We start from the raw sequence: 25157 nt of genomic DNA on the forward strand, positions 1-25157 counted from the left end.
CCCTCAGTGGCCTTTCTCCATAGACATCTGGACACAGAAGTACAGATGTTACCCAGCTCAGGCACCAGGTGGCCTATTGGCGAAACCAGGAATGCAAACCTTTTACAGTTTCATTGTAGATCAGGGACACTTAGATCCACTGTCACTCAGCGGCCACCTGGCTGGCCAGGGTGTCCTCAATGCTTTTACAGTAGCTTACTGGGGCTGATGAAACTAAATCTAACTTATTCTTCAGGAAAATCTATTTCTGCAAAATAAAAAAAAAAAAACATTTCCAAGCTCACTGTGCGAAGCAGGTACAGTCAGGTAGGCCGGTGAGTGTGGCTGTGGGGGGAGGGCGAGGCCCTGCCTGCCCCTCAGCATCTGGCATGACTCTTCCTTGTTCCCAGTTCTGCTTAAAAAAATGTAGGGAGCAGATGATGGCCGAGGGCCTTCCTGCTCTGGGTTCCGAGTCAGCTTTGGAGAATCCTTTGATGCTGTTTCTGGATGGTCTGTTACCACTTTGAGTGGTAGTTGGAAACAGGTCTTAGGAGACTAGTTTTTAATATCAAAATGCTGCTTAGCTATGAGAGTGCTGGGCTGGGAAGGCCTTCTTAGTTCATTCCAAATACTTGTGTGTGTGTGTGTGTGTGTGTGTGTGTTGGGTGGGCACTGAGATGAATATTGCTGTTCTGAGACTGTGCAGAGGTTAGCATGATGACATGTGTGATGTGAGGGAGTGACAGAAGGGGCACACTCTGCCCTCCCTGGTGGGGTTCTTTCCAGTTCAGAGGCTGCTCTTAAATCACCCATAGGTCACTTGTGAACCAGAGTGGAGCTAGGTGCATGCTGTGGGCAGATGCAAACCTAGCGTACCCAGGCCAGGTCTCCCAGGAGCAGGCAGAAGCAGGCCTTTGAATTTGCTTCCCCCAGGGAGGGCGGGGCTTGTGGAGGTTGCCCCCCCACCCACCCTCACAACTTGATTTCAAGCTGTTTGTGTTCTTTCTTTAAGCTCTGCAGTTGCTTAGAGTAAAGCCTGTGTTACATTTCATGCTCTCATGACTTGTAGACACTGAGCCGTGTGCCTAGAGATTTCCCTAGGGGGTTCTTACAAGCCCCCAGGGATGCTCAGAGCCCTACAATCATGGTACTGCCCAAGTCAGGCTTGGGTAACCCAGGGCTAGGGGTGGGAAGGGGAAGCGGGGCTGCTCTGGGAATCACAGGCTGGCTCACAGTGAGGCACTGCCCGCCAGTGGCAAGAAGTCATGCCCGCAGCCCGAAAAGATGTTGGTTTTTTGTATCCAGTGACCATTAGTACTCATTACTGCAGCATCTGTGGCAGCAGAAGGTCAATCTTGAAAGTCCAAAAACACAATGTTGGGCAGCACAGCCAGGCATCGAGGGCCAGGGCCTTGCCACACCGCATCTCACCATGTGACTCTTGCCCTCAAAACTCTTGAGATTAGAAACAACAGTGCCAGCAGGATATTTTCTTTTTCTTGAGAAAATAGCCCTGAAGTGAGAGTCAGCCATGGTGGCTGGCTAGGAAGGCAAGTGACGGAATGTCCGTCTGGCCACAGGAAGCAGAAGCCAAAGATGAACTCATTCGTGTAAAGCCTGGGCGGAGGAGAAGGACACCCCGGAGTCAATGCTGTCTTTGGCACTTGGAGCCTCTGCATCTTCTCTGCGTCTCCCAGCTGTGTTCCCAAGAAGAACCAGACTTCCCACAGTTGCACCCTACCAGGTGTCGTGCTCCCACACATCGTGTGGCTAGCCCTAGCTGTGCCCGACATCGAATGTGTGAAACCTGGGGTGCCCCGGGAAGACAGCAAAGATTTACTCTACTGTCCAGCAATAGGATGTTTTGGCTTCAGTCAGGAAGTAGAGGCTGGGGGAGCATAGGAGAGGAGGAGAGTCAAGGTCAGTTCGGGGAAGGCCCATAGGCTCTTCTGAGATAAAGATAAAGGCGGGCACAAAGCTAGCCCACTTGCAGACGCCCCCCCCCCCCTCCCAGGGGAGCTGGGAGGCCAGAGACGTGTGCAGTGAGGCTAAGAGCTAGGAAGCTCTTGTTGGGAACCTGCTGCCCCTACACATGTGTGACTTTCATCATGATGATGTGTGCGCAGTGCTTGGCAGGCAGCATCCTCAGAGTTCCTAAACATTCTCAGTTCTGGATAATGAGAGGTACCAGTTACCCAGACCAGGAGCCCCAATGCCTGGACTTTCATCTCCACACACAGCTACAGGCTCCATGTTGTCAGACAGATCTCCAGTCCTCTCCTACCTAGGGCTCTCTCATAATGTGCAAGGCTGGCCAGGATGGAGAGGGACCCTGGTACTGGACCATTAAGATCTTTAGGCTACAGCTGGGAGATGACAAGAAGTCCCTCAGTGAGTTCCCTCAGTGAGCTCCGACAGTACTTCCCATGAGAGGAGAATATGCTTACACTGCCAGCTAAACTGATGGAGACCAAGGTCAAGTGTGGAAGGGAAGACCCGCGTCTCCGCAGATGTCTCACGCAGACTCCCTTATGAGTCACCCTTCATGTACTACCCTGTGAGTGTGTGGCCAGGGCCTTCCATCCTCTCCCCTCAAGGAATGTGTCTCAGTCAGGGTTCTATTGCTGCTACGGAACACCATGACCAAAAAGCAAGCTGGGGAGGGAAGGGTTTATTGGGCTTACACTTCCACACTGCTGTGCATCACTGAAGGAAGGCAGGGCTGGAATCCAAACAGGGCAGGAACCCAGAAGCAGGAGCTAATTTAGAGGCCACAAAAGGGTGTTGCCTCCTGGTTTGTTCTATACAGCTGACTCCGCGTACTTTCTTATAGAATCCAGAACCAACCAACCATCCCAGATGTGGTACCACCCATAGTGGGCTGAGCGTTCTCCCATCGATCACTAATAAAGAAAATTCTCTACAGCAGTGGTTTCAACTTGTAGGCTGAGATCCCTTTGACAAATCTCTGTCTTGAAAAATATTTACATTACGTTTCAAAAAGTAGCAAAACTGCAGTTATGAAGAAACAACAAAAATAAGTTTATGGTTGGTGGCGGGGGCGGGGCGGTGTTATCACAACATGAAGAATTATATTGAAGGGTTGCAGCGCTAGGAAGGTTAAGAACCACTGCTCTAAGGCTGGCCTGCTGCTTGACCCTAGGGAGGGATTTTCTTAATTACGGTTCCCTCCTCTCAGATTGTGTCAGGTTGTGTCAAGTTGACATAAATCTAGCCAGCAGACTGTGAAGTCAGGAGGCGACCTAGCTTCCTGTGGAGGAGAGGATCCTTACTTCTACCTTGGGCTTTTGTGATCTTTGTGGCAGCCCAAGGAACAGACCACAAGCCCGAGATCATTCTCTTACTTCTCAGGGATCTGTGAGAAGTGAAAGATGATTTGCTGTCCTAGCTGACAGCGACACTTGTCTTGTAGCCCCCAGTTTGATAGGCTGTGCATATATCTTCGTCCCTGGAGGATGGTGACAGGAGCTACTCAGGTGTCTGATGACTAAAAGTGGAAAGAGAGCAAAGCTCTAGATAGGCCCACATCAGCCTGGGAACTTGATGGCCTTTTGTACTTCCAAGTTTAGTTGTCAAGGTCTGACAGGTCCCCAGGCTACAGAGATGGCAAATTTAGCTGGGTAGTGCCCACTAGTGCTATCTGAGGGCAGTAGCTCTGCCAATGGACACTGAGCCTCGGGGGGTGCACCAGAGGGGCCCACTCTGTGGTCCAGGATACCGTGTGATTGATAGCTGAGGCCCTCCTGACCCTCAGGTCTATGTGTATGTTTTTGTTCTCCCTATTTCCTCCATTGAGGGTTCAGGTATCCAGAAGAAGAAGGACCTCAGTAGGAGGAGAGAGGGCAGAACCTTCCCGAAGGGCAGCCTGGGCTAAGGGTAGGCCACTGGTTATGTCCCTTCCTCGGCTTGCCACCTGGAATCTAGCTGTTGGAAGCTGTTATCAGGGATTCCCTTGCTTCCAGCTTCTCCCACTTGGTACTTGATGTGCATCTGCAGGGTCTGGAGCCCAGTTCTGGCCAGTAAGGAACCAACAGAACATTACCTGGTCCTAAAAGCCCTTTGTTGCCTAGAGGGGCAAAGAGGTCATATGAGAAAAATTGGTATGGGCTCTGAAGATAGGAAGGAAGGAGAGGAGAGATGAGGTATTTCTGTCTCTGAGGTAAAGAAGGGCTGGTCTCTTTACAGAGGAAGGCTGTGAGGACTGGCAATTAGGGCTTGTCAGACAGAAAAAAAAATCAGTCTCTAGGAATGATGCTGAGAGGACTGGTGCCCGAGCCAGGGAGAGATCAGGAGTCACGAGGCACAGGCAGCTTGGGGGTACAACACGCAGGAGTTCCTTGGGGATGCTCTGGGAAGTAGTGAGGACCATGGGTCGCTGTTCTTTCTTTTTCCTTCTTCAGAAAGGCCCTTCTTCACTCTGCAGAGCTTCCCTACACCGCGGGAAGGACCCTCCTGCCATGATGCTCTCACCTTATGCAAGGCTTCTCCATGGTCTGATCCCTCATTGTAACAACCCTGTAGGGTAGCTATTGTTATCCTAGAGGAAGAAGAGGCCTGACATTCAAGCACCTGACCACTGACCTGTCCCCCTGGTTCTTCCTGGAAGAACCGTCTTCCCCAGTCCTTTGTAGATGTCCTCAGCTACATTTTGACTTTTTGGAGGCCCGGTTCACCATAGGCTCTTGGCTATGACATGAATGGTTGAGGTGGCAGGAATTGTGACCTCTCAGTCATTGTTTTCCTGTTTTTAATTATTGTGATTGTAGGAAAAAGGAAGTGACATTTACCACATGCCAGAGGCTTTATATAGTTTATCTCACTCTGTTCTCACAGTAACCCATAATAGGAGGCATCGCCACGCTCATGTGGCCTTTGGAACACAGACTCCCAAGAAGGGGTAGACTTTGAGCTTAAACCCAGTCCTCACCAACATAGAGCCCAGATTCTCTCAGCTGCGTTACAGCCACATGTCTCACTGCAGAAAGTCACCTCCTTGAAGTAGGTTGGGGGTGCAGGATGCCGCGATTGGACAGGGCCATGAGCGTAAGAGATCACCCAGGGACATGGTTCTGCAGAGCCCAAGTGCTTAGGCAGAAAAGGGATGGCAGGGTTCTGTTCACCCAAGGCTTTCAAAGATAAGTGTCAGGGACCAACCACCCTTGTTCCCATCCCAGAAGTTCCCAGAGATCACTAATCTTCCCCTGGTCTCTCACTCCTTCAGTGCGAACCCAGGCTGTGAGGGAGGTAGGGTTGGTCACTTGGATATCGGAGGCTGAGCTGGCCACCAACCTGCCTTTGTTCAGGAAGATAGACTAGAGGTGGGGCCATGTCTGTGGGCTGCATGTGCCTATTATTGTCCCTTCTGCTTAGAAGTTTCTGTGCCAAATGCCATGTTCACATGGGAGACTTTTAGGTGAAGGGACAAGCTGGCTGGCGCCAGGGTTGGTAGAAGCTAGGTGGGGTTCAGGGCTCTGGCCTGCCTGGAGCTGACTGCGAGGCTAATGTCTGGCTATATGTCAGACCATGTTGAACACTGGCACTGGCTGCCATGTAGCCACACAACAACAAAGTCCAGTCTTTTCTGGGACTTCAGTTTCCCCATCATTGAGATATGAGGGTCCCGTCCTCCCGGCCTCCCAAAGCTTTTGAGAGAAGAATGCATTTGGAAGGATCTGCAGCTGCAGATCGTATCCTGTGTTGTCAGCTTGCTCCACAGCAGAAGCACCAGCTGTTGTGAGATGTGTGGAAAGGGCAGAGGCCCTTGAATCTTGGATGTAAGATCACTAGCTTGGACCAGTCCTCTTCCCGACCCTACATTTGAGCCCTCCTGGCCCCGGGGCTCTCTTGTTCTGTTCTTTGCCGGGGACCTCCAGATGGTGAAAAGATTTGAGGGGCTTGGTCTTTGCTGGCCTCCCAAGAACTGCTCCCTGTTGCTTTGTGTCACCAGGCGACTGGCCCATGACCCCCACATGTGTTGGGAGCAGGGTATCTATTACTGTAGCAGTCCCACCTACCAGGTCAGCTTAACTAAGGCTTTCCCACTGTGTGCTTATTGGCTTTGCAGAGCAGGGAAGCACAGTTTGCTGGAGGGACCTGAAGCATAGGCCCCTCCTTCCCCAAGGAACCCATGACCCTCACTACTGCGTGTTGTACCCCCATGGCTCAGGATCCTAGCGGGAAGTGTGGAGCAAGCTAATCTTTGCCTTCAACATAGAAGCTCCTTCCTTGGCTTCTATAAAATGGACTACTGCACAGAAGATTTTGTTAAAAGAGAGCTTTATGTCTACAATGACATTGGAAGTCCCTTGTCCTAGTTAGTTAGGCTGGTGCTAACAAGGCTGGGAACACACTGATGCAGGATACAGAGACAGAGACAGATACAGAGACAGAGACAGAGACAGATCTGTATCCATTGAATACAGAACCTTATTCTGACAACTCTGCAGGGTGGTGGGGTCAGGACCCACCCCACTGGCTTCATTTTAATATAAGCACTCATTTAAAGGCCCTCACTTTCCCTAGATGCATATTGTGAGGGTCCCATAGTTGATTGGGAATGTGTGTGTGTGTGTGTGTGTGTGTGTGTGTGTGTCTGTGTACATGCTACTATACTGAGGATTGAACTGAGAACTTCATGTTTGCTGGACAAATGCTCTACTGTTGAGCTAAACAATCCTTTTCCATTTTAAATTTTTTAACAGTCTTACTCTAACCCTGCTGACATTGGACTTCTTTCTTTTTTCTTTTTAATTTTGTTTGTCAACTGCTTTGAGTTTGAGAAATCCTATTTATAAGATAGGATTTCTCTGGCCCTAGTTCTGTAGACCAGGCTGGCCTTGAACTCAGAGATCTGTCTGCCTCTGCCTATGTCCTGGGATTAAAGGTGTGAACCACAGCAACACTTTGACCTTGGATTTTCAGTCCTCCTGCCTCTGCCTCCTGGGTAACTGGGACTATAAGCAGGTTTGTTCCTTCAGGCTGGATTTAATGTATGGATTTGGGGAGACATAATTCAGTCAAAGACCATTTTTCTCCGGAATGGGAGGCTGAGGCCTAGGGCCAAAACACTTGCAATTCTTCTTCAGCAGGCTGGCGCTAGAACTCAGGCGGCATCAGGCTTCTGTGCAAGCTGATCTCTTGTGTAGCCAAAGCAGAGGAGGATGGCCTCTGACCCAGGCCTCCTCACACGTGGGCCTTGTCAGAGCTCCCCAGGGGAGGACTGGGCCTTGCCATTGCCAAAGTTGTAAATCTCTTAAGCCATAAGCTGCTCCTTGGCGTCTCCCGGGTGCCCTAATGTGAAATACACATGTCCCTCCCTTTTAAGATCCAGGCAACTTCTGAATTTCCCATCGTGTTTGCACCTAAGGATGCAATTACCATTTCCTCCCATTGTCCGCTCTGCTAGTCCCTCTTCTCCCAGCTGACGCAGGCTTTCGGGCCCGCTGGGTGAACACGCGGCCGAGGGCTTATGAAGATCGGGCTGCTTCTGAAAGCCACAGGTGGCCGGCGGCCAGTGATGCTTATCAGTCCCCCCAGGACTGCTTTGAGGTTATTTTCTTCTCGTCAGAAGATGTTGTATATGCCACAGAGAACGTTTCCATCAATTCTTCTGCCTCAGCTAGCGCCAACCCAGCACTGTGCTTGCCATGAGTCACCCCTTGCTGGCTCTCTCCCAGGCACGCTGGTCTGCTTCTAGTGGGCGAGACCTACAGACCTTCCCAGAGCACCCCGCGGCCTTTGTGGTTCTTTACAGGTCTCTGGGACGCTACCTGGAGTCTATCTCCTGAGCACTACTTTCCCATTTGACTATTCAATTATAAAACCATACACCTGCGCACGCGCGCGCGCGCGCACACACACACACACACACACACACACACACTTTTGTGAGGGTGGGGAGGAAGTATGAAGCAGCTTGAGTCTGTGAAGTTATCTGGGAAGGGAAGAGGACTGGACTGTGCATTTTGGGGACCTTAGACTTGTAGCGTGTATTGAGACCAGGTTCTTGCTTGTCTTTCACTGACTGGAAAAACAAATGCCCAGTCCCTGAGTCCTTGCCACCCGTGGCCCCAGCTCAGTGCTTCTTCTGGGTTGTGGATGTAGGAAGCAGATCAGGCCCTGGGCATAGAGCCAGGTCGGCAGCTTGCAGTCGGGTCTGCGAGTAGCCACAGAGGCCTAAGTTTCAGACTCTCTTCTCTTGCCTACTCCCAGTGCCCACCTGTCTGAGCCTCTTTCCACATCTTTTAAATAGATGTAGTAAGTCCTTCTTGCCTGGGGGCCTCATGCTGTGTGTGGTCAGTGGCCATGACTACTTTCCTCTGTGCTGGCCAACTGGTTCTAGGACACATGACGTTGGTGCCTCCACAGAGACTTACCTTAGGATGTCTGAAGGGCCAGAATCCTAATGGTAGGATGAAGGTGATGGCAGGGAGGGCTTTGAGGCTGGGCATGGAGACGTTCATGCTTTCTCATGGTCAGCTCTCACCCGTCACCGGTGAGGGTCCCTGTCACCATGAGAACCCTGAGCCGTTCTTTCCTCTCAGCTTACACCCGTTTGTCTAGTTTGAAGAATTTCTTTTGGTAAAGAGCCTCTTCACTCTGTGCTGTTTGCGGTTCTGACCCAAGTACAGAGCTACACAGGTAACAGGGAGAGGGCTCGTAGGCCTTGGACACCGCCTGCCAGGGTTTCCCACTATCCTAGCATCCATGAGCAGAGTGTCTTTGGCAGGCCAGCTGTCTCTTTGAGGCAGGGTTTTCCTTGTGGGTAGGGAATCTTGGGGGGTGTGGTGCCCAAGACAAAAGCTGCACTCAGGTGGCAACAGGCTTTCTATGGTAGGCTGACTTCTAATGCCAGCAACTTCCTACCATAAACACAGTCAGTTTTAAATGAGAAATGTATATTTTGGCTTATGGTTCTGGGAGTTGAGGGTCTGTATCTCATAATGATCTTCTTGCTGGCAGAGTCCTGAGGAGGGACAGGGAGCACACAAAAGCAGAGGGAGCACCTGTATGCCTCCTCCCTCCACCCTCCCCTCTTCTTTTTCTTCCCCTCTCTCCCACCTCCCCTCTGTTTGACCTGATCAGACTAACAAGTCAACCATAGTGGCTTCATCCTAATGACTTTACTCAATCGTAGTCTAATCCTAAAGGCCTCAACTCTAATCACCATAGTTACTAAGAGTCTACCTTCTTGGGCTAGGGAGATGGCTCAGTTGGTAAAGTCCTTACTGCTTTAAGTGTGAAGACCTGTGTTCAGATCCCCAATACTCGTGTAAAGGGGCCAGGTATCGCTGTGAAAAGCTGTAACCCCACCCCTGAGGCGACAGGAGGATCCCTGTGGATCCACAGTGCAAACAGTGAGCTCCACTGGCCATCCAGTCTGGCGAGCCCTAGGCTCAGTGAGAGACCCTGTCTAAAAAATAAATAAACAAGGCAGTGCACCACACACATATAGCCAACACCATCTGCACTTAGTGGGCTGTCTGGAGCTGGCAAGGGTATGACTGGAGGATCTGGGAGGAGCTAGGACTAAAGGGGATAGATATCGTATTTCTAAACGTGAAATTCTCAAAGAAAATCTTTTAAAAGTTAAGGTGGAGTCTGTCAGGATGGCGCAGTGGAAAGAACACTTGCCACCAAGCCTAGTGACACAAGTTCAATCCCTGGATCCCACATGGAGAAAAAAAGAACCTATTCTTGTTGGTTGAAAGTAGTCCTCTGTTTCCCTGTGGCAGGTGCTTGCGTGTTCATGTATGAGTGTGTGTGTGTGTGTGTGTGTGTGAGCACACACACAAACAATAAGGTGGAAAGTTATAGAGGTTATCGGACATCAGCCCGTGGCCTCTAGAAGCATACATGCATGTACACAACTTTTTACACTCTTACTGTCTCACAGTGGGAGTTACGTTTTAGCACACAATCCCTTGGGAGACATACTCCAGCCATATTGAAACTACAGCAAAGCTATTAGAGTCTGTTCCAGCCAATTTCTCCTGTTTGAACAGGTTGACTTGACTGAGGCCCAGAGACAGGCACACACACTCCATTGTTACTGGTAATTGTGCTGTGACTTTTGGACATTGGATTCCCCACCCAAGGTCCTTTTATATTTCACTCACCAGATTTTGGTGTGATCAAAATGGAGGCCAGTTTTGTGTCACCACCCCTATAATGCAACAAGAATGCTTATGTTCTCAGGAAATCTGAAATCCATAGCCCAGCCCCAGAGAGAGCACCTGGCTGCTCAGTGTGCCACACACTTGCTAATGCCTCTCTTTTTCATGCTTTCTAGTGTCCGCCAGGACTTCGATGTCCCCACCAGCCATCTCATTGGAGCTCACGGATACTGCACACAGGTCAGGAGGCAGTGGGGTCGGCAGAGGGGAAGCCAGGCAGCCTTCCCCATCCTGAGTTACCTTCTTTGTTCTTCACCTCAAAGACCCGCCAAGCAGCTCTCATGAGCCTGCCTCTTCTGGCCTTCCCTGCCATGGAGACCTGGGAAGAAAGCTTAGTTTGCTTTCCACATTTAGCACGCTTCCTGCTGACTGGTATTCTTAGAGCCACGGGGATGCACAAGAGGTGGAGCATGAGTTTCACTTAAGTGTTGAACTGCACGGAGCCCAGGCTGTTTAAACATGCCCCAGCATGGCTGGCAACCCCGGGGAGCGGCATACGTCGATTACACTTGCAGAGGGCATTGCCTTCACAACCGCCCTTCCCTCTGCATCTTTACAAAAAAACCCCGTTGGGGACCAGAGCCACCCAGACCTCACTTGTCATTCATCCTCCCTGTCAGGGAATGCCACTAAAGAGCATCACAAGCCTCTCTTGTCTGCATGAAGACAGCTTCCTTTCTCAAGGCCTCTAGGAATGGCCGTGAGGGTCAAATAAACATGTTGTCTCTGGGTGTGCAGAGCCAGTACTCAGTCTTCTGCCCAGATGGAAGCGCAGGGGGCCTTTCTTCTCATTGAAAACCAGATGGAAAAACTTTCCAAACACACACACACACGCACACACACGCACACGCACACGCACATGCACACGCACGCACACACACACACAAAACAACCCAAGACAGTACCTTTCTTAGTAGCCTCTGACCTGAGGTACAGTATCTCAGAGCAGTTATTTCCTTTGAGTTATTTTGTCATTTCCCCTTCAAGGACACAATGAGGCCCCTTCACTGTCTCCTTCTAATGAAGGCCCCTTGGCGGCCATCAGTGGAGGCCTAACTGTCACTGGGGCAGGGGTGTTTGTGTCATTTACCCAGAATATCATTCTCACAATTCAAGAGAAAACAGTTCTGTGAACTTCGCCCTGAAGAGCATAGGTTGGGTAGAGGTGGCAACGCCATTCCTGCAGGCTGGGAGACAGCCGTGAGCTTGCTTGCCTCACTGGCATGCTAGCCTTTGGGGGGGGGGAGGGGAAGGGGGATAACACAGAGGGACTGCTTGTCTGAACACTAGGGGTGAATTAATCAGTCTGTCCCCAGAGAGCCAGCGGAAGCTGCTACCTTTTAGCTGGAGTGTTTGTCTTGCCAGGATTGCCACTAGGGTAACAAGGGTGGCACTGGTGCCACACTCGGCAGATGTCAGTGAAGGCTCAGACCAGTCACTTTCAGGCTACCCGGCCAGGACAAGTCCTTTCTCGTCCGTCAGGCTCAGTTTGTTTATTCCTAACCACTGATGGGACGTAGTGCTGTCCTGCCTCAGTGCTCCACCGCAGCACAGCTTCCAGAGATGGATACTCCTGGAGGTGCCATTCAGCTGCTGACACCAAGTCCAGGTCTGAGGTTCTATATTTGGTGCTTGGCTGGGCATGAGGCGTGAGCCACAGGCCTGTCGGATACCTACTATCTGAGGCAAGCTCAGCACCACCTTTCGCTGCCCTCTCTGCCTCTTCCTTTCCCCCTCCTTGCTTTCCTTAGCATCCCCATGAGTCCCCTGTAAGACCAGGGCACCTCCTTGGTACAACAGTGTGCAGGGTTGGCTGGCTTCCTGGCTGTGAGATGCACTGGGTCCTGTGAGATGTTATCATTGAGGGAAGCTGTGTGAAGGGTACACAGGAACTCTCTGGACTATTTTTGCAACTTCCATTGAGTCTAATGTCATTTCGAACATTAAAATGCTTATTTTTAAAAGCACTATTTTTCAAGACTCTCCCGGAGGTCACTCTCCAACAAAACTGTTCTCACTTGGTTATTTGATTGTGTGTCTCTGTGGGGCAGGGAACACTGTGCACACATTTTTATAGCCCTACTCATATCCTACATTAGGTTTTGACCTCACAGATAGTCCTTGACCTCCATAACTGGCCCGGAGCATGGAGCCGTGTTGTAGACACTCTAAGGTCCCCCCAGTGCTGACTTAGGACAGGCTCCTGTATACTTTGTTTAAGGAGTGCTTGTAGCTAGATTGCTGAGTCCTTCCAAAGGCAGATTTCTCCCATCGGAGCCTGTGGAAAACTCTAGCGTCTACGGCCCCAGCCCTGCACTCTGGTTTCTCGTCATCCTTGGTTTCTTTCCCCCTCCACCCTTTTTCCCTTGTTCTCAGCCTCCCGTCCGCCCTCCCAAGGCTGATTTCAGAGATCTGACGCAGCTTCCCCTACTCTCATCAACAGGAACTTGTCAATCTTCTCCTGACCGGGAGAGCCGTGTCTAATGTTTTCAATGATGTAGTGGAGCTGGACTCGGGCGATGGGAACATCACGCTCCTCCGGGGCATTGAGGCCCGCAGCGACATCGGTTTCCTATCTCTCTTTGAACACTACAATGTGTGCCAGGTACCCACATGCACTCCCGCATCCCAGCAGCCTTATTCCCTGGCCCTATTAGATAGACATGGAGGAAGGGAAGCTAGGCTCTGGTTCTGAAAGCTGGCTGGAGTTCAGGTCCAGTCTGAATACCAGCAGCCGAGGAGAAATATGACTTTGCTGCCTTTGCCACAGCCGCTTCAGACTCAAAGAGTAGATTCTGGGTCCAGGAAGGAGAGCTGAAAAGAACTTGTAAGGGTTCATAATGTGGCTGTGCATCAGAGTGGCTGCCTCTAGTGTGTGTGTGTGTGTGTGTGTGTGTGTGTGTGTGTGTGTGTACATGCATGTGTATGTCTCATATTCATGCATATGTGCAGTGGGTTGAGAGAGGGAAAAGATTGATGTCTTTGACTTTGCATTACTTTCTTAGGGCTGCCGCAACAAGAGAGGTGCTTTTGCTCATAGTCCTAGACCCCAGTGCTCCCAGACCAAGGTGTGAGCTAGTTGTGCTCCCTCTGAGGGCCACCAGGTGAACCCGTTCATGTCTCCCTTGACTTGTGACATATTTCAGCATTCCTTGTTGCTCCTGGACTTTTAGATGCAGCATTCCAGGCCATGCCTGTATTGTCACTTGGCTGTTTGCTCCCTACGTCTCTGTTTCTGAGAACCTCAGTTGGATGAAGGGCACACTCCTCCAGTATGACCTCATCTTAAGCAGTGGCATGGACAGCAACCCCAGTTCCAGATGAGCTCCTCTTCAGAGACATGGAGGGCTTACATGTCTTTCGAAGGGACATAGCTTAGCTCATAGCTTCTTTTGGCCTGTTTGCTGGGTGTGCTCCCTATGCCTCCTGTCTTGCTGGGAAAGAACACTTGCAGTGAATGTGGTGAGGCACTGTGACTGCGCCATGGCTGGCCACAGCTGCTCTCAGTCAGACCTGCTGCCTCACCTGCATTCAGATCTTCTTAGAACTCACGCTTAGTGGCTCCATAGCACCCACTGTTCTGTGGCTGGAGGTGTGAGGAGCACTGTCCTGAGGTTAACAGGAGACTGCTGACACCTCTCAGACACCAAGAGTGCAGAGGCTTCATCGTTGCCACAAACTGGAAAAAGTCTCGCCATATGGGCCCCTAGAGTGTTAGGTAAATGACTCCAGGGTGGGAAGGGGTGCTGCCCCTTGACCACCTATCTGAGTGACAGACACCCCAGTCCACAGAATGCAGACATGTTGGTTCTAACTGCCTGGAGAGGAAAGGGCACAGTTCCTTTCTGGTTCTGCTGCTGTCAGGACTAAGGCAGCAGTTTGACCATGTGGCCAAAGAGAAGCACCGAGAGTCTGGCAGGCTCCCAATACTCTCCAGCCTCCCAATCCAGGGTAAGCTTTTCCAGTTTCATAGACTCCAGGCTAAGCATGAGCCCTGATGTCTTCCTATGGTCCAGGCTGCCTGGGAAAAAAATAACCTGTTTTGATTTGATCAGTAGGGAGCAAATGGTGAGAAAAACAGTCAAGATCATTCTTCCTTCAGAAATGTGGGCCCAGTGGCTGTTTTCTTGTAGATTCCTTGAACCCACATGGGCCGCTTGCTGGTCAAGCTTGGGAGGATTGTCCTGTGTGGGGAACAGACACCTTCCTGTGCTGTGCCATGGCAAGCTCACTAAAGGAGGGATTCTAGATGTGCTCGCTCTCTCGAGAGGTCGTCAAGGCTGAGTCTTGGCCTCTCCCACTCTCAAGACGCAGGTGGGGCCTAGCAGCCTTCGCCGTAACACCGCCTCTCCTCCCCACGGAACTAGGCCTTCTATCAGTCTTATTCAAGGAAGCTGGACTGAGACAAATTTTTGGCCTAGCTGGCCCCACTTACTGGATAGCATTAACAGAGCCATGAGGAAGACCCAGTATTTGAATATCATTGATCCTGACACCCCCTTTCCCATCCTGTTCCTTCACTAAGGCAGTAGGAAACAATGTAATCACACCATTCTGTGCTCAAAAGCAGGGGCTCTTCCTTCTCCAGGACTATTGGAGCTATGCTGTATCTGCTAAAATTCATATATGAAATCCTGACCCCCAGGACCTCTGAGCAGGACTGTATTTCGTGATGGTATTTAAGAAGGTGATTAAGTTAGAATGAGGTCACCAGGATGGCCCTAATCCACACAACAGTGTCGTCATAAGACGAGATTAGTGCGTAGACACAGAGAGACCTTGTGAGACAGAACGGCGGTCAACCAGAAGCAGGAGAGAGCTATCCCCGGCAAACAGTCCAGATGACACCTTGATTTCAGAATGCTCCAGAATTTTGAGAAAATAAGATTATGTTGTTCAAGCCACACATTCTGTGGTCTTTGCTATGTGGCCTGAGCACAAATAACTAAAGCAGAGATTAAAACCCCGAGCTTGCCGTGGCCTATGGCCCTCCCAGAGATGTCCCTTTCCTCTTCATTTGGCTCCCGATGCTGGGCCTTTAGCTACACCTGCCTCTTAGGGGTCGTTTCTTCCTCTGGGCCTCTGCGTATCCCCTCCACCTGTCCTTCCCAACCCTACTCTTCCACCTTTGCCTTAATGTTTCTTTTTGAAAGGGAAGTCCTAGTCATCTCTGTCATTTCTCTAAGTAGAGTTCTCTCACCTTGTCACCTTCCCTCCAAGCACCTGATCCCTTCGTAGGCCTTTCCTTGATCTAAGTATCACATTTTATTGCCTTCAGGATGGACATTTCCTCACATTTCAGCCCTTCTGAAATGATAGCACATTGTTCTAGTTAGCAGTGTGTCACACTAGGTCAGTGGCTGCCTCTGTTGGTTACAGGAGACGTGATGGTGACTGACAGGGTGGGTGCTGCGCTTCTGTACTCGTTTGAGTCATTTCTCTCTGCTGTCTTCATTGATCTCATTTTCTCTAGCACGGTGCCCCCGTAGTCTTTTGTGTTGTTGAGGATAAAGTGTGAGTGCATCAAATGAATGCTACCGTCATAGACAGGAAGGCAGCTCTGCTGTGGTCAAGTGCTGATCCTTGAGAACAAGTGCTTGAATGCCACACCCTGTACCTCCTGGAGCTGGTCACCGCTTCCGTGAAAGATTAAGATCCAGATTTAAAAAAACACTCCAAGAATGAGCAAGATGGCTCAGCAGGTAAAGCACTTGCCACCAACCCCCTGACCTGAGTTCAAGACCCAGAACCCATATGGTAGAAGGAAAGTACTAACCCTAACTTGTTCTCTGATCTTCATACACACACACACACACACACACACACACACACACACACACAAAATTACTAGTTTTTAAGAAAAATTAAAACTACCCCTAAAAATTCATATGTGGATGCAGTGATCTATTCAGAAATAAATATAAAACCACTATAGTCATCTTCTGAAAGCTTAGAAAGATGATTGGATATAACAGACACACACGCACACACACATACACGCACACACACAAACGTTCTTGATAAAGACAATGCAAACCCAAAAAGATACTTTTCAAAACTAAAAATTAAAAAACAAAACAAAACAAAACATGAAAATACCAAGGACTAAAGATATTACTTTCCATAAACTGAAAATTACAAATCCCTAACAGAATTCATGGTAGAGCACTGGCCTATCACACTCAAGATACTAGATGAAGACCCCAGCACATCAATGGAAGAAAATTCCAAAGGGTTTGCAAAGTCATTTATCTAAGGAAGTATCAGTGCCCAGGAGACAGGCAGCTGGAAGTACATAGTGGAGTTTGCAGCCACCAGCACAATGAAGACCACAGTAATCAAAACAGGCATAAGAAGAAACAAATGGATCACAGAAAACACACACAAACACGTGCACACCCCACAATGGCTAGATTGCAAGTTAATAGAGAAAGGATAGTTCACTTAATAAAAAATATTACAGGAGACCTAGGCCTATTATCCTAGAACTCAGGAATCTAGAATTTTAAGACCAGCCTGGGCTACCTGTGGAGTTCCTGTCTCCATACAACATACAAACAACTATCCCCCCAGAAAACAAAGACTAAAAAGAAACTCAGATAACAAAAACCCAGAGAATGTTGTGACCATTCATTTGATAAAATCTGGGCGTCTGTCAGTCATTTGGCACATACACGTGAAAAATTGTTCCCATCACATCAGCCTGTCAATCAAGGTTAAGTCAGCTTCACAGCTTAAGAGTGACAAGAATGAGATGAAAAAGGCACAGAAGCTCGTGAGGCCATGAACGAGCTGGCCTTGCTGGCCACAGCTGGCAGAGGGAGACTTTGACGGGATATAGCGCGTTGAACGATCCTTGGCCTCAAGGATCCCTGGACGCCATTCTCCTGAGAACATCCTAAAGCACACTTGTGGCTCAAAGGCCACCCGTTCGCATGTTCCGAGTCAGATCATTGTTAAGGCTGTTCTTACTAACTTAGTGTTTGTCAAAACTCTTCGCATACATGTATCCTTGTTGGTGTGAAAACAATTTGAATGGCATTAAATAAAATCTCAGGAGCTAGGAGTGTCTCTCGGTGGCAGAGCACAGGTTTGCCATAATCTCCTGAGTTTATTCCTCAACAGTAAAAGTAAGTTTAAAAGTTCAGAAGAATAAAAGCAAACAAATAAAAGCAGCCTATTAAAAGTGTATCATGGCCGACAAGAGAGAGCCTGGCCCTCACTAAGGAAATGGCACACCCAGCTCCCTAAGACCCCTAAGGAAGTTTCTCTGGAAAATGTCTCCTCGTGGAAAAGGCTTGTGAATGAGTACACTCATTTATAAGCCCTCAGGGCAGCTGTTTTGCTCTTAATCTTTTGACTGTTGTTTATAAATGGCAAACTGCCCTCTATCCCTCATTTGGAAAATCCAGGAGCTGATGGCGCCCAGGCCTGCCCATGGCTGGGTTGAGGCACTTTCCCTGCCTGTTATGAGTGAACACAGAAAGGAAGCTAAGCTTGTAGAAGGGTCAGGCGGGGTCAGGCATGCCCCTGTCTCAGAAGGAGCAAGCTTGCCATCCAGGGGAGTGTCACACACAGCTGAGTGGACAGGGGCTTTATGTAGATAAGAAAGCTAGCACTTTGTGAACGTGGCTCCTACACTCCACTTTCTAGGCAAGTCCTTCCTGGGGCACATGAGCACAGCTCCTCCATCCCAGCACCTGCAGCTCAGCATTACCCCTGAGGTGGGACCTGCCTCGCCACTCTTCTGTGGTGGGACCGAGAACAAGTGTGCCCTTCTCCCTATTGGAAAAAATAGCTTCATTCTTTCCTTAATCCACAACGGAGACTGCAAAGACCTGAACAGCAAATATCTTATCTCCTGGGGGAGGCTATGGATTAGGCAAGACCAGTTCGACATCGCTGAATAACCTAGGACTGGTAGATGAGGTAGGCGCTGCCTAGGGCACTCACAGAAGTGTATTATAGAGGGCCGCTTGCCCAAGGGCTCAGAAAGCAGTTTTCTCTTTGCAGGAAGCATCGTGCCAGTGTTCTGGTGTGTGTGTGTGTGTGTGTGTCTGTTTTGTTCCCACATGCCCTTGGCCAGTCATGGGAGTCCCTGGCTAGCAGTCACCAGAGCCTTTTTGTTCTGTGTTCTGGAGCCTCGTGCTGTAGGCTCCCTTTACCAAATAGCCTGCCATGCCCTGAACTTGTCAGCGGTTCACCTATAGCCTGCTCACTCAGACCCTCCCTCCTGTCTCCCAGGGCCCCCAGTTCTACCTGTCTTGAAAGCACAGTTCTAGTTGAAGTCCAGTATTATTACTGAGGACCTTCAGTTTTCAACCATTTGCTGGCACATAGGGTGGTGGTGGTGGTGGTGGTGGTGGTGGTGGTGGTGGTGGTGGTGATGGTGGCGGTGGTGCATGTGTTGAATGGTGTCACAAGGCAAAGGGTGCACTATGATATTGTGGTTGAGGGGGCAGTTGGTCAGCTGGGAACTGGAAGGAGCCAATGATAATCTGCTCTCAGACTGAGCAGTTGATGTGATAAAGCTCTCAGAAGGGCGGACAAAGAACAGGAAGGCCCAGTGTCTGAGGAGTTCAGCAAGAATCAGTCATGGCTGAGCTACACATGAGTGAGGTGTGTGAGATGACTGGGTTGTGGCATGGATGTCACCTAGGACCAATGGGTGGTGTGTGTGTGTGTGTGTGTGTGTGTGTGTGTGTGTAGGGGGCTGTGTGAGTTCCCTGTGATCCTTGTTGTGGGGTGGTCAGCTCTAGAAGGTAGGCCTGTGGTCTGGGCAGCAGGAAGGGTTGCTAGCATCACACCAAGGATCTCTGGGAAGCAAGCCTCACCTCAGCTGGTAAGCATGTTACCTCAGGTCTTTCTGTCCTTCAGGTGGGCTGCTTCCTGAAGACGCCACGGTTCCCCATCTGGGTGGTCTGCAGTGAGAGCCACTTCAGTATCCTCTTCAGCCTACAGCCGGAGCTCCTGTGCGACTGGAGGGCTGAGCGGCTCTTTGATCTGTATTACTACGATGGCTTGGCCAACCAGCAGGAGGAGATACGGCTGACTGTGGGTGAGACAACGCATCTCTTCAGGGAGCCTCCAGGCTGCTCCAGAACCAGCCCTAACACACCTTCTTGGGATAATCATGGGTCACCAGAGAGTGGGGATAGCCTGGCCGCCCTGCGAAGCCATGGGCCTTGAGCGCTTGATGGCACTAGGGAGAAAGTGAAGTTAAGACCACATGCAAGTGCTGTGTAAGCTATGCTTGGATTTGAATTTAAGGCAATAGGGTGTCCTAGGTGGCTTTAGGGAAGAGGACTAATGAGACCACAATTGCTTTTGGAAAAAATATTTTGGTAACTGAAGTAAAGCATAGGTTTGGTGAAGGCTGGAGGTAAGAGGCCAGTGTACACTGTCTTGGTAAGAATCAATGACCAAGAAAGGGGGAGGATCCAGTCAAGATGAAGATGGGCCCATCATACCCAAGGGTTGGGGTGGGCCCCCGGAGTTGCCCGCACTGGCCGCAGGGTCAGTGCATATCCCTGAGATGACATAGTGCTTTCCCCCTTCCTTCCTAGATACCACCAAGACTGCCCCAGAGGACAGCTGCAGTGACCTTGTCCCTCCTCTTGAGCTCTGTATCAGAACCAAGTGAGTGGGGCTGCCTCTAACTGATGTGCATTGGTTGTGGATATCAAGCCTGTAGACAGAAAGACAAACAGCTTCCTGGGTAGTCTGATTTAGAAGGCTGTGGTCAGGTAATACCATGCGGCTGATTAGACGCTGGCCTGGGGCTTATACTGAAGCTGATGTCTCCACTGGGCTGAGAGTTTGCTGACTTTCCAGGAGCTGAAAGACTGAATAGAATTGGGAGAGGGGATGGGATAGTCAGGGCGTGGTGGGATGTGGGTGACCACAACAGGAGTACCTCCCTACCCTGTGGTAGAGCCACTCAGAGCACTGAGCAGGGATGCTCCTGTCTCTGAGGCACTAGGTTGGGTCCTTGACTCTGCTTTTAGGGGAGGCTGCAGCCAGGCTAGAGTTGGGAAAATCCCAGCCCTTTCTTCCTAGGCTTTGTTGAGCTCCAGGCTGGGGCTGAGCTCTGTAGGCCTGCGGGCTTTCGCTAGTAGAAGCCTCTGGCTTATTTGGGCAGACTTCTCAAAGTCTGCAGTAGTGACCAGGAGACCTCAGTGTGTAGCAGGGAAGCAGGGAGGAGTGTCTCAGGAGGGAGACAAGGTTCTGGTTGCTACAGGGATGTAGTTCATGTTGTGTGGCTCTGAACATGAGTTCTGGAGCCAGCCTGCAGGCTGACTGTGAGACACTGGGCCTCACCTATCTGACTTATTTTGTCATCTGTAAAGTGGGGGCAATGACAGCTTGGAGGCCATGTGGGTATTCCTAAACGCTTTCTGGCATTAGCCCTCACTGTCATTGTCCTTGGCACTTGTGACTCGGTGTTGTGTCAAGAGGAATCTGCTTCCCAGCTGGGGTCAGAGTCACAGCCTGGCCCTGAGATACCGAACACCTGAGAGACCTGTGGCAGGCCTGGCTGGAGTGCAGGCCTGTGGTCCCTTGTAGAGAGACAAGCCTTTGAGCGGGACTGAGGAACAGAGTAAGGGCTGCCTTGGCACTGTGGAAGCATCAGGAAGGGGAAGTGGGAGGGCTGCAGGCACATCCCCATTGTGCCAGTTCCCTGCCCTCCCACACAGGGATACAGCATTCCTGCGGGGTCATAGGCTGGCTGCTTTCATCAGAGGATTAGGGGCACATGCGGGTCGCTGTCCTTTCAAGTACAAAGGGCCACTCATTCAAGGTGACGAGTGAAGGCTTTGAATGGGGAAAGAAGGTGATCCTGGCCTTGGCACCTATGCAGGCGAGCAGAGGGGGCCACAGGGTGACCTTCCTGAAGGAGAAGGGCCCCAACTGGCCCCTAGGCACAGCTTCTATCCTGTTTAGACTGTGATGCTCCTTGAGATCTCTTTCTGACTTTGTACCCCCCCCCCACCAAAAGTACCCCCTAGTCCTTCACTGCCCTCCTTCAACAATAGATGGTTCCTGATTGGCCTTGGCCAAGCGTTCCCCCAAGCCCAGCCTCGACTAGCTTTCTGAGCTCAGTCTGATGGGCAGTTGTTAGAGAATGGCTCAGGGGTTTGGCCTACCTTGAAGTAGCCTCTTGCCTGAGATAGCTGGCATGGAGCATAATTCTTCTTCTTCTTCTTCTTCTTCTTCTTCTTCTTCTTCTTCTTCTTCTTCTTCTTCTTCTTCTTCTTCTTCTTCTTCATCATCATCATGGAGGGTGGGCTTGGATCTATTCTGTTGGTGCTTTTGTCTCTTTGGCGTATCCAAAACCCATCCCGCACCCCCAGTGACACCTACCTAATGAGGTGCTGTAGAGCAGCTAGAGGTGGGGAGTGGGGCCTGGCTTACTCTGTCTTGGGCCTGGATGAGACAGAGCCATGGCATCTTCAGAAGTGTTTCTCAGTGTTTGTCACAGACAGAAATAGGACTATTTGTCAGGGTTCGGGACATCAGGCCTAGGGACTTTCAGGGTTCCAGACACCATCCATCCCCGGGGTGGCTAAGGGAAGCCCGTGTGAATTCTGGAATACTCATTGGGCTTGGGTCCTAGGCTTGTAGACATTAGCTTCCTTTGAAGAATATTTTAGAACTGTAATCTCCAGGCCAACCAGGACCTCTGTGGGGAGGCCTGAGGATGTGAATTCCTGTGCCGTTACTGGTTGCTGCTGCTGCCACAACCCTAGATCACTTAGGAAAACATTCATTGATTTGTGTTTACAGAGTGCTTTAGTGTGCGTGCGTGCGCGTGTGTGCACGCGCGTGCGTGCGTGCGCGTGCGTGTGCGTGTGCGTGTGTGTGTGTGCACGTGTATACCTATGCATACGTTGGAGGCCAGAAGAAGGCAGCGCATACGTTGGAGGCCAGAAGAAGGCAGCACATATCCTCTACACCCACCCACCTGGCACCCAGTATCCTTCAGGTAGAGTCTCTTAATGAACTTGGGGTTCATCTTTTCTTGGATAGTCCAGGCCAGCAAGCCCCAATAATACTTATGTGAGACACCTGGCTTATTCCCTGAGTGCTGAGATTTGAACTCCGGTCTTCATTATTTCTAGCAATCACCCTTCACTGTGGAGGCATCTCTCTAGGCCCTAGTTTTGAGAAGTGCTGTTCTAATGATGAGTAAGGACCTCCCTGGCTGTACCCATGTCCTTCTGCCTTATGATCCTGCCTTTCCATGTCAGTTGCGATGGGAGGCACCAAGCCTGTCTGTATAGAGGCCAGGGAACTTTCTTCCTAACACCAGGTCTTTGCCTGTTCTATGTTCTCAGTGCATTCGTCATGGTGGGTCTACTTAGCCATTACCATGGGAGAACTTTCCCAGAGTTTTTCCCAGAATTATTCCCAGAAGGCTGAAGGGGTGAATGAAGAGTGGAATGGCTGGGTCCCCGTCCCCTTGATCCATCAGATAACAAGCCACTGTAATGGGAAACAGCAGGCCAGGAATCCTAGTCCAAGGGGTTGAATTACAAAGGCTTTGCGTTTTGTTTTTGCTACAGATTCTCAAAGAGCTCAAAGGAGGAACTTGGGAAAGTGGCTTCTGAGGTCACTGTGGGGACCTGCTAGTGTGGTCTTGGCTATGGGGGTGAGGGGACAAACCCTGCTGCCTGTAGGGTATGCATGGTGGCGTATAGTCCATACTCAGGTCACTGTCAAACCCGGAGTGAGATTTCACATACCTGGTGAGACTCAACTGAGCGTTAAATCCTCCTGTCTGTATATGAGAGCGGCTAGCTAGGGACCTGGTAGATGAGATTCCTCCTCAACATGCCAAGGCTCATGGAAGCTCTGTCTTGATTCTTTAGAAGAAACAGCTGGATAAGAATTAGTTCTCACTCTCAGAGAGTTCAATCAAATGGAAATCAAATTCAGAATCAGCCATGATCAAATCCAGAGGAAGATGACCTCTTATCCTTAAGCCCAGCTTTGCTGCCCTGCCCTGTACCCATGTCCCTACCTATACGTGGCCATCTGGCCATATGTTTAGTCCATAGAGGCATGCCAAGCATGCCCCCCAAGCTGACCCTTTCTTTTATAGATGGGGAGGTGAAGATTTCCCATGTAGCAGTCTGCCAAGTCACCTTGAATCACCAGCAGCTTGGACCCTGACTGTCCCAGCTGGGTGGTAGGTCACTGAGCGGACAGTGCGATTTCCTGCCACCTGACTGTGTTGTAATGGAGGCGTTGCACAGGCCCAGACTCTGGGTTTTGCCTTCAGAGATCAGCATCCTGATTAGAAACATTGCTAGGTCCCTGCAATGCCCCTTTCTTTGGTATGACGCACATCTCAGCCCCACAGAGTGTCGTGTTACCTTTGCTGTGTCAGGAATGTGGGGTCTCTCTCTTGTCCCTCCCCCTGTTGTTCTGAAATGACATCAGCCGAACCAGACTGTTTGGGGGTCATTTCTAACAGCACACGCTGACCTCTCCCAGGCCTCCATCCTCACTGGAGTGAGAGAGAAATGAAACACTTGTCAACAGGCCAGAGAGCAGAGGAAAGAGCTCACAACCGGGCCTGGGGCTAGGGTCCAGATGTTTCTGTTTGGAGGCTCAGACAAGAAATGCAAACTAGTTCCAGACTGGGTCAGTGTCTCTGAGCTCTGGAGAGCGTTGGCCTCCCACAGGGATGCTCTACCCATCTAAGTACCCCCTTCCCTGCTGATGCCCTTGCCTGGAACCCCACCGCTCATGTCAAGCACACTCTGATGTGCTGCGGTCCATATATTCCCACTTTGCCCTGGCCTGTTTCGTCACATGGGTTGTCCTCCTGGTCTCAATCCAGCCCAGCTGTTAGCCATGATTTTCTCTTTCCTGAGCCACTGTAAGAGAGAACATAGAACCACAGGTGTATCCCTGAGCTTTACCAGATGCTCTGAGCATGCAGGGGAAGTCGGGCAGGAGAAGGATCCAGTGGGGAAGGTGGCTTGGAGGTGAGGACAGGACAGTGTGTTGAGTTGTGTAAAGAGTAGATATTCCTTCAGTCTCTACTCCACACTTTGTCTCTGTATTTCCTCCCATGGGTATTGTGTTCCCCTTCTAAGAAGAACCAAAGGATCCAAGGGGATCCATCCATACACAGTCACCAAACCCAGACACTAATGTGGATGCCAACAAGTGCTTGCTGACAGGAGCCTGACATAGCTGTCTCCTGAGAGGCTCTGCCAGTACCTGAGGTGGATACAAAGGTCGATGATCACAGCTAATCATTGAACTGAGCACAGCGTCCCCAATGGAGGAGCTAGAGAAAGGACCCAAGGAGCTGAAGGAGCTTGCAGCCCCATAGGAGGAACAACACAATTTGAACCAACCAGTACCCCCAGAGCTCCCAGGAACTAAATCACCAACCAAAGAGTACACATGGAGGGACCCATGGCTCCAGCTGCATATGTAGCAGAGGATGGTCTTGTTGGATATCAAAGGGAGGAGAGGCCCTTGGCCCTGAGAAGGCTCGATGCCCCAGTATAGGGGAATACCAGGACAGGGAAGCAGGAGTGGGTGGGTTGGTGAACAGGGGGAGGGAGGAATGGGATAGGGTGTTTTCAGAGGGGAAACAAGGAAAGAGGATAACATTTGAAATGTAAATAAAGAAAATATCTAATAATAATAAAAAAGTCTGTCAAACTGTTAGGTCATGGTAGTGCACACTTTTAATCCCAGTTCTTATGAGGCAGAGGCAGGCAGATCTCTGAGTTCAAGGTCAGCCTGGTCTATATACAGAACAATGAGTTCCAGAACAGCTAGAGGTACTAGAAACAAACAAACAAATGGGGTATAAAAAGAGTGAATAGTCAAGGACCCCGATTTCCCTGCTGAAGATCGGGGGGGGGGGGAAGCAGGTGTAGAAGGGGAGAGCTGGGGCGGAGGACTGTCCCCACACCTCACAACTCTGGGCAACAGGAGATATCAGCCTTCCTG

General features: G+C 50.3%; 1 protein-coding gene across 1 annotated transcript in view; it reads left to right on the forward strand.

Moving 5' to 3' along the window:
• Mindy4 (MINDY lysine 48 deubiquitinase 4) overlaps positions 1-25157 on the forward strand; it is a 105278-nt gene that overhangs the window by 74396 nt on the left and 5725 nt on the right. The window contains exons 14-17 of the mRNA XM_052173779.1: positions 10292-10355; positions 12619-12780; positions 19053-19233; positions 19742-19814. Coding sequence (XP_052029739.1) covers positions 10292-10355; positions 12619-12780; positions 19053-19233; positions 19742-19814 — 480 coding nt within the window. The remainder of the gene's footprint in view (positions 1-10291; positions 10356-12618; positions 12781-19052; positions 19234-19741; positions 19815-25157) is intronic.

The sequence above is a fragment of the Apodemus sylvaticus genome, chromosome 2 (assembly GCF_947179515.1).
Source record: "Apodemus sylvaticus chromosome 2, mApoSyl1.1, whole genome shotgun sequence".
In the NCBI taxonomy this organism is placed as follows: Eukaryota; Metazoa; Chordata; class Mammalia; order Rodentia; family Muridae; genus Apodemus; species Apodemus sylvaticus.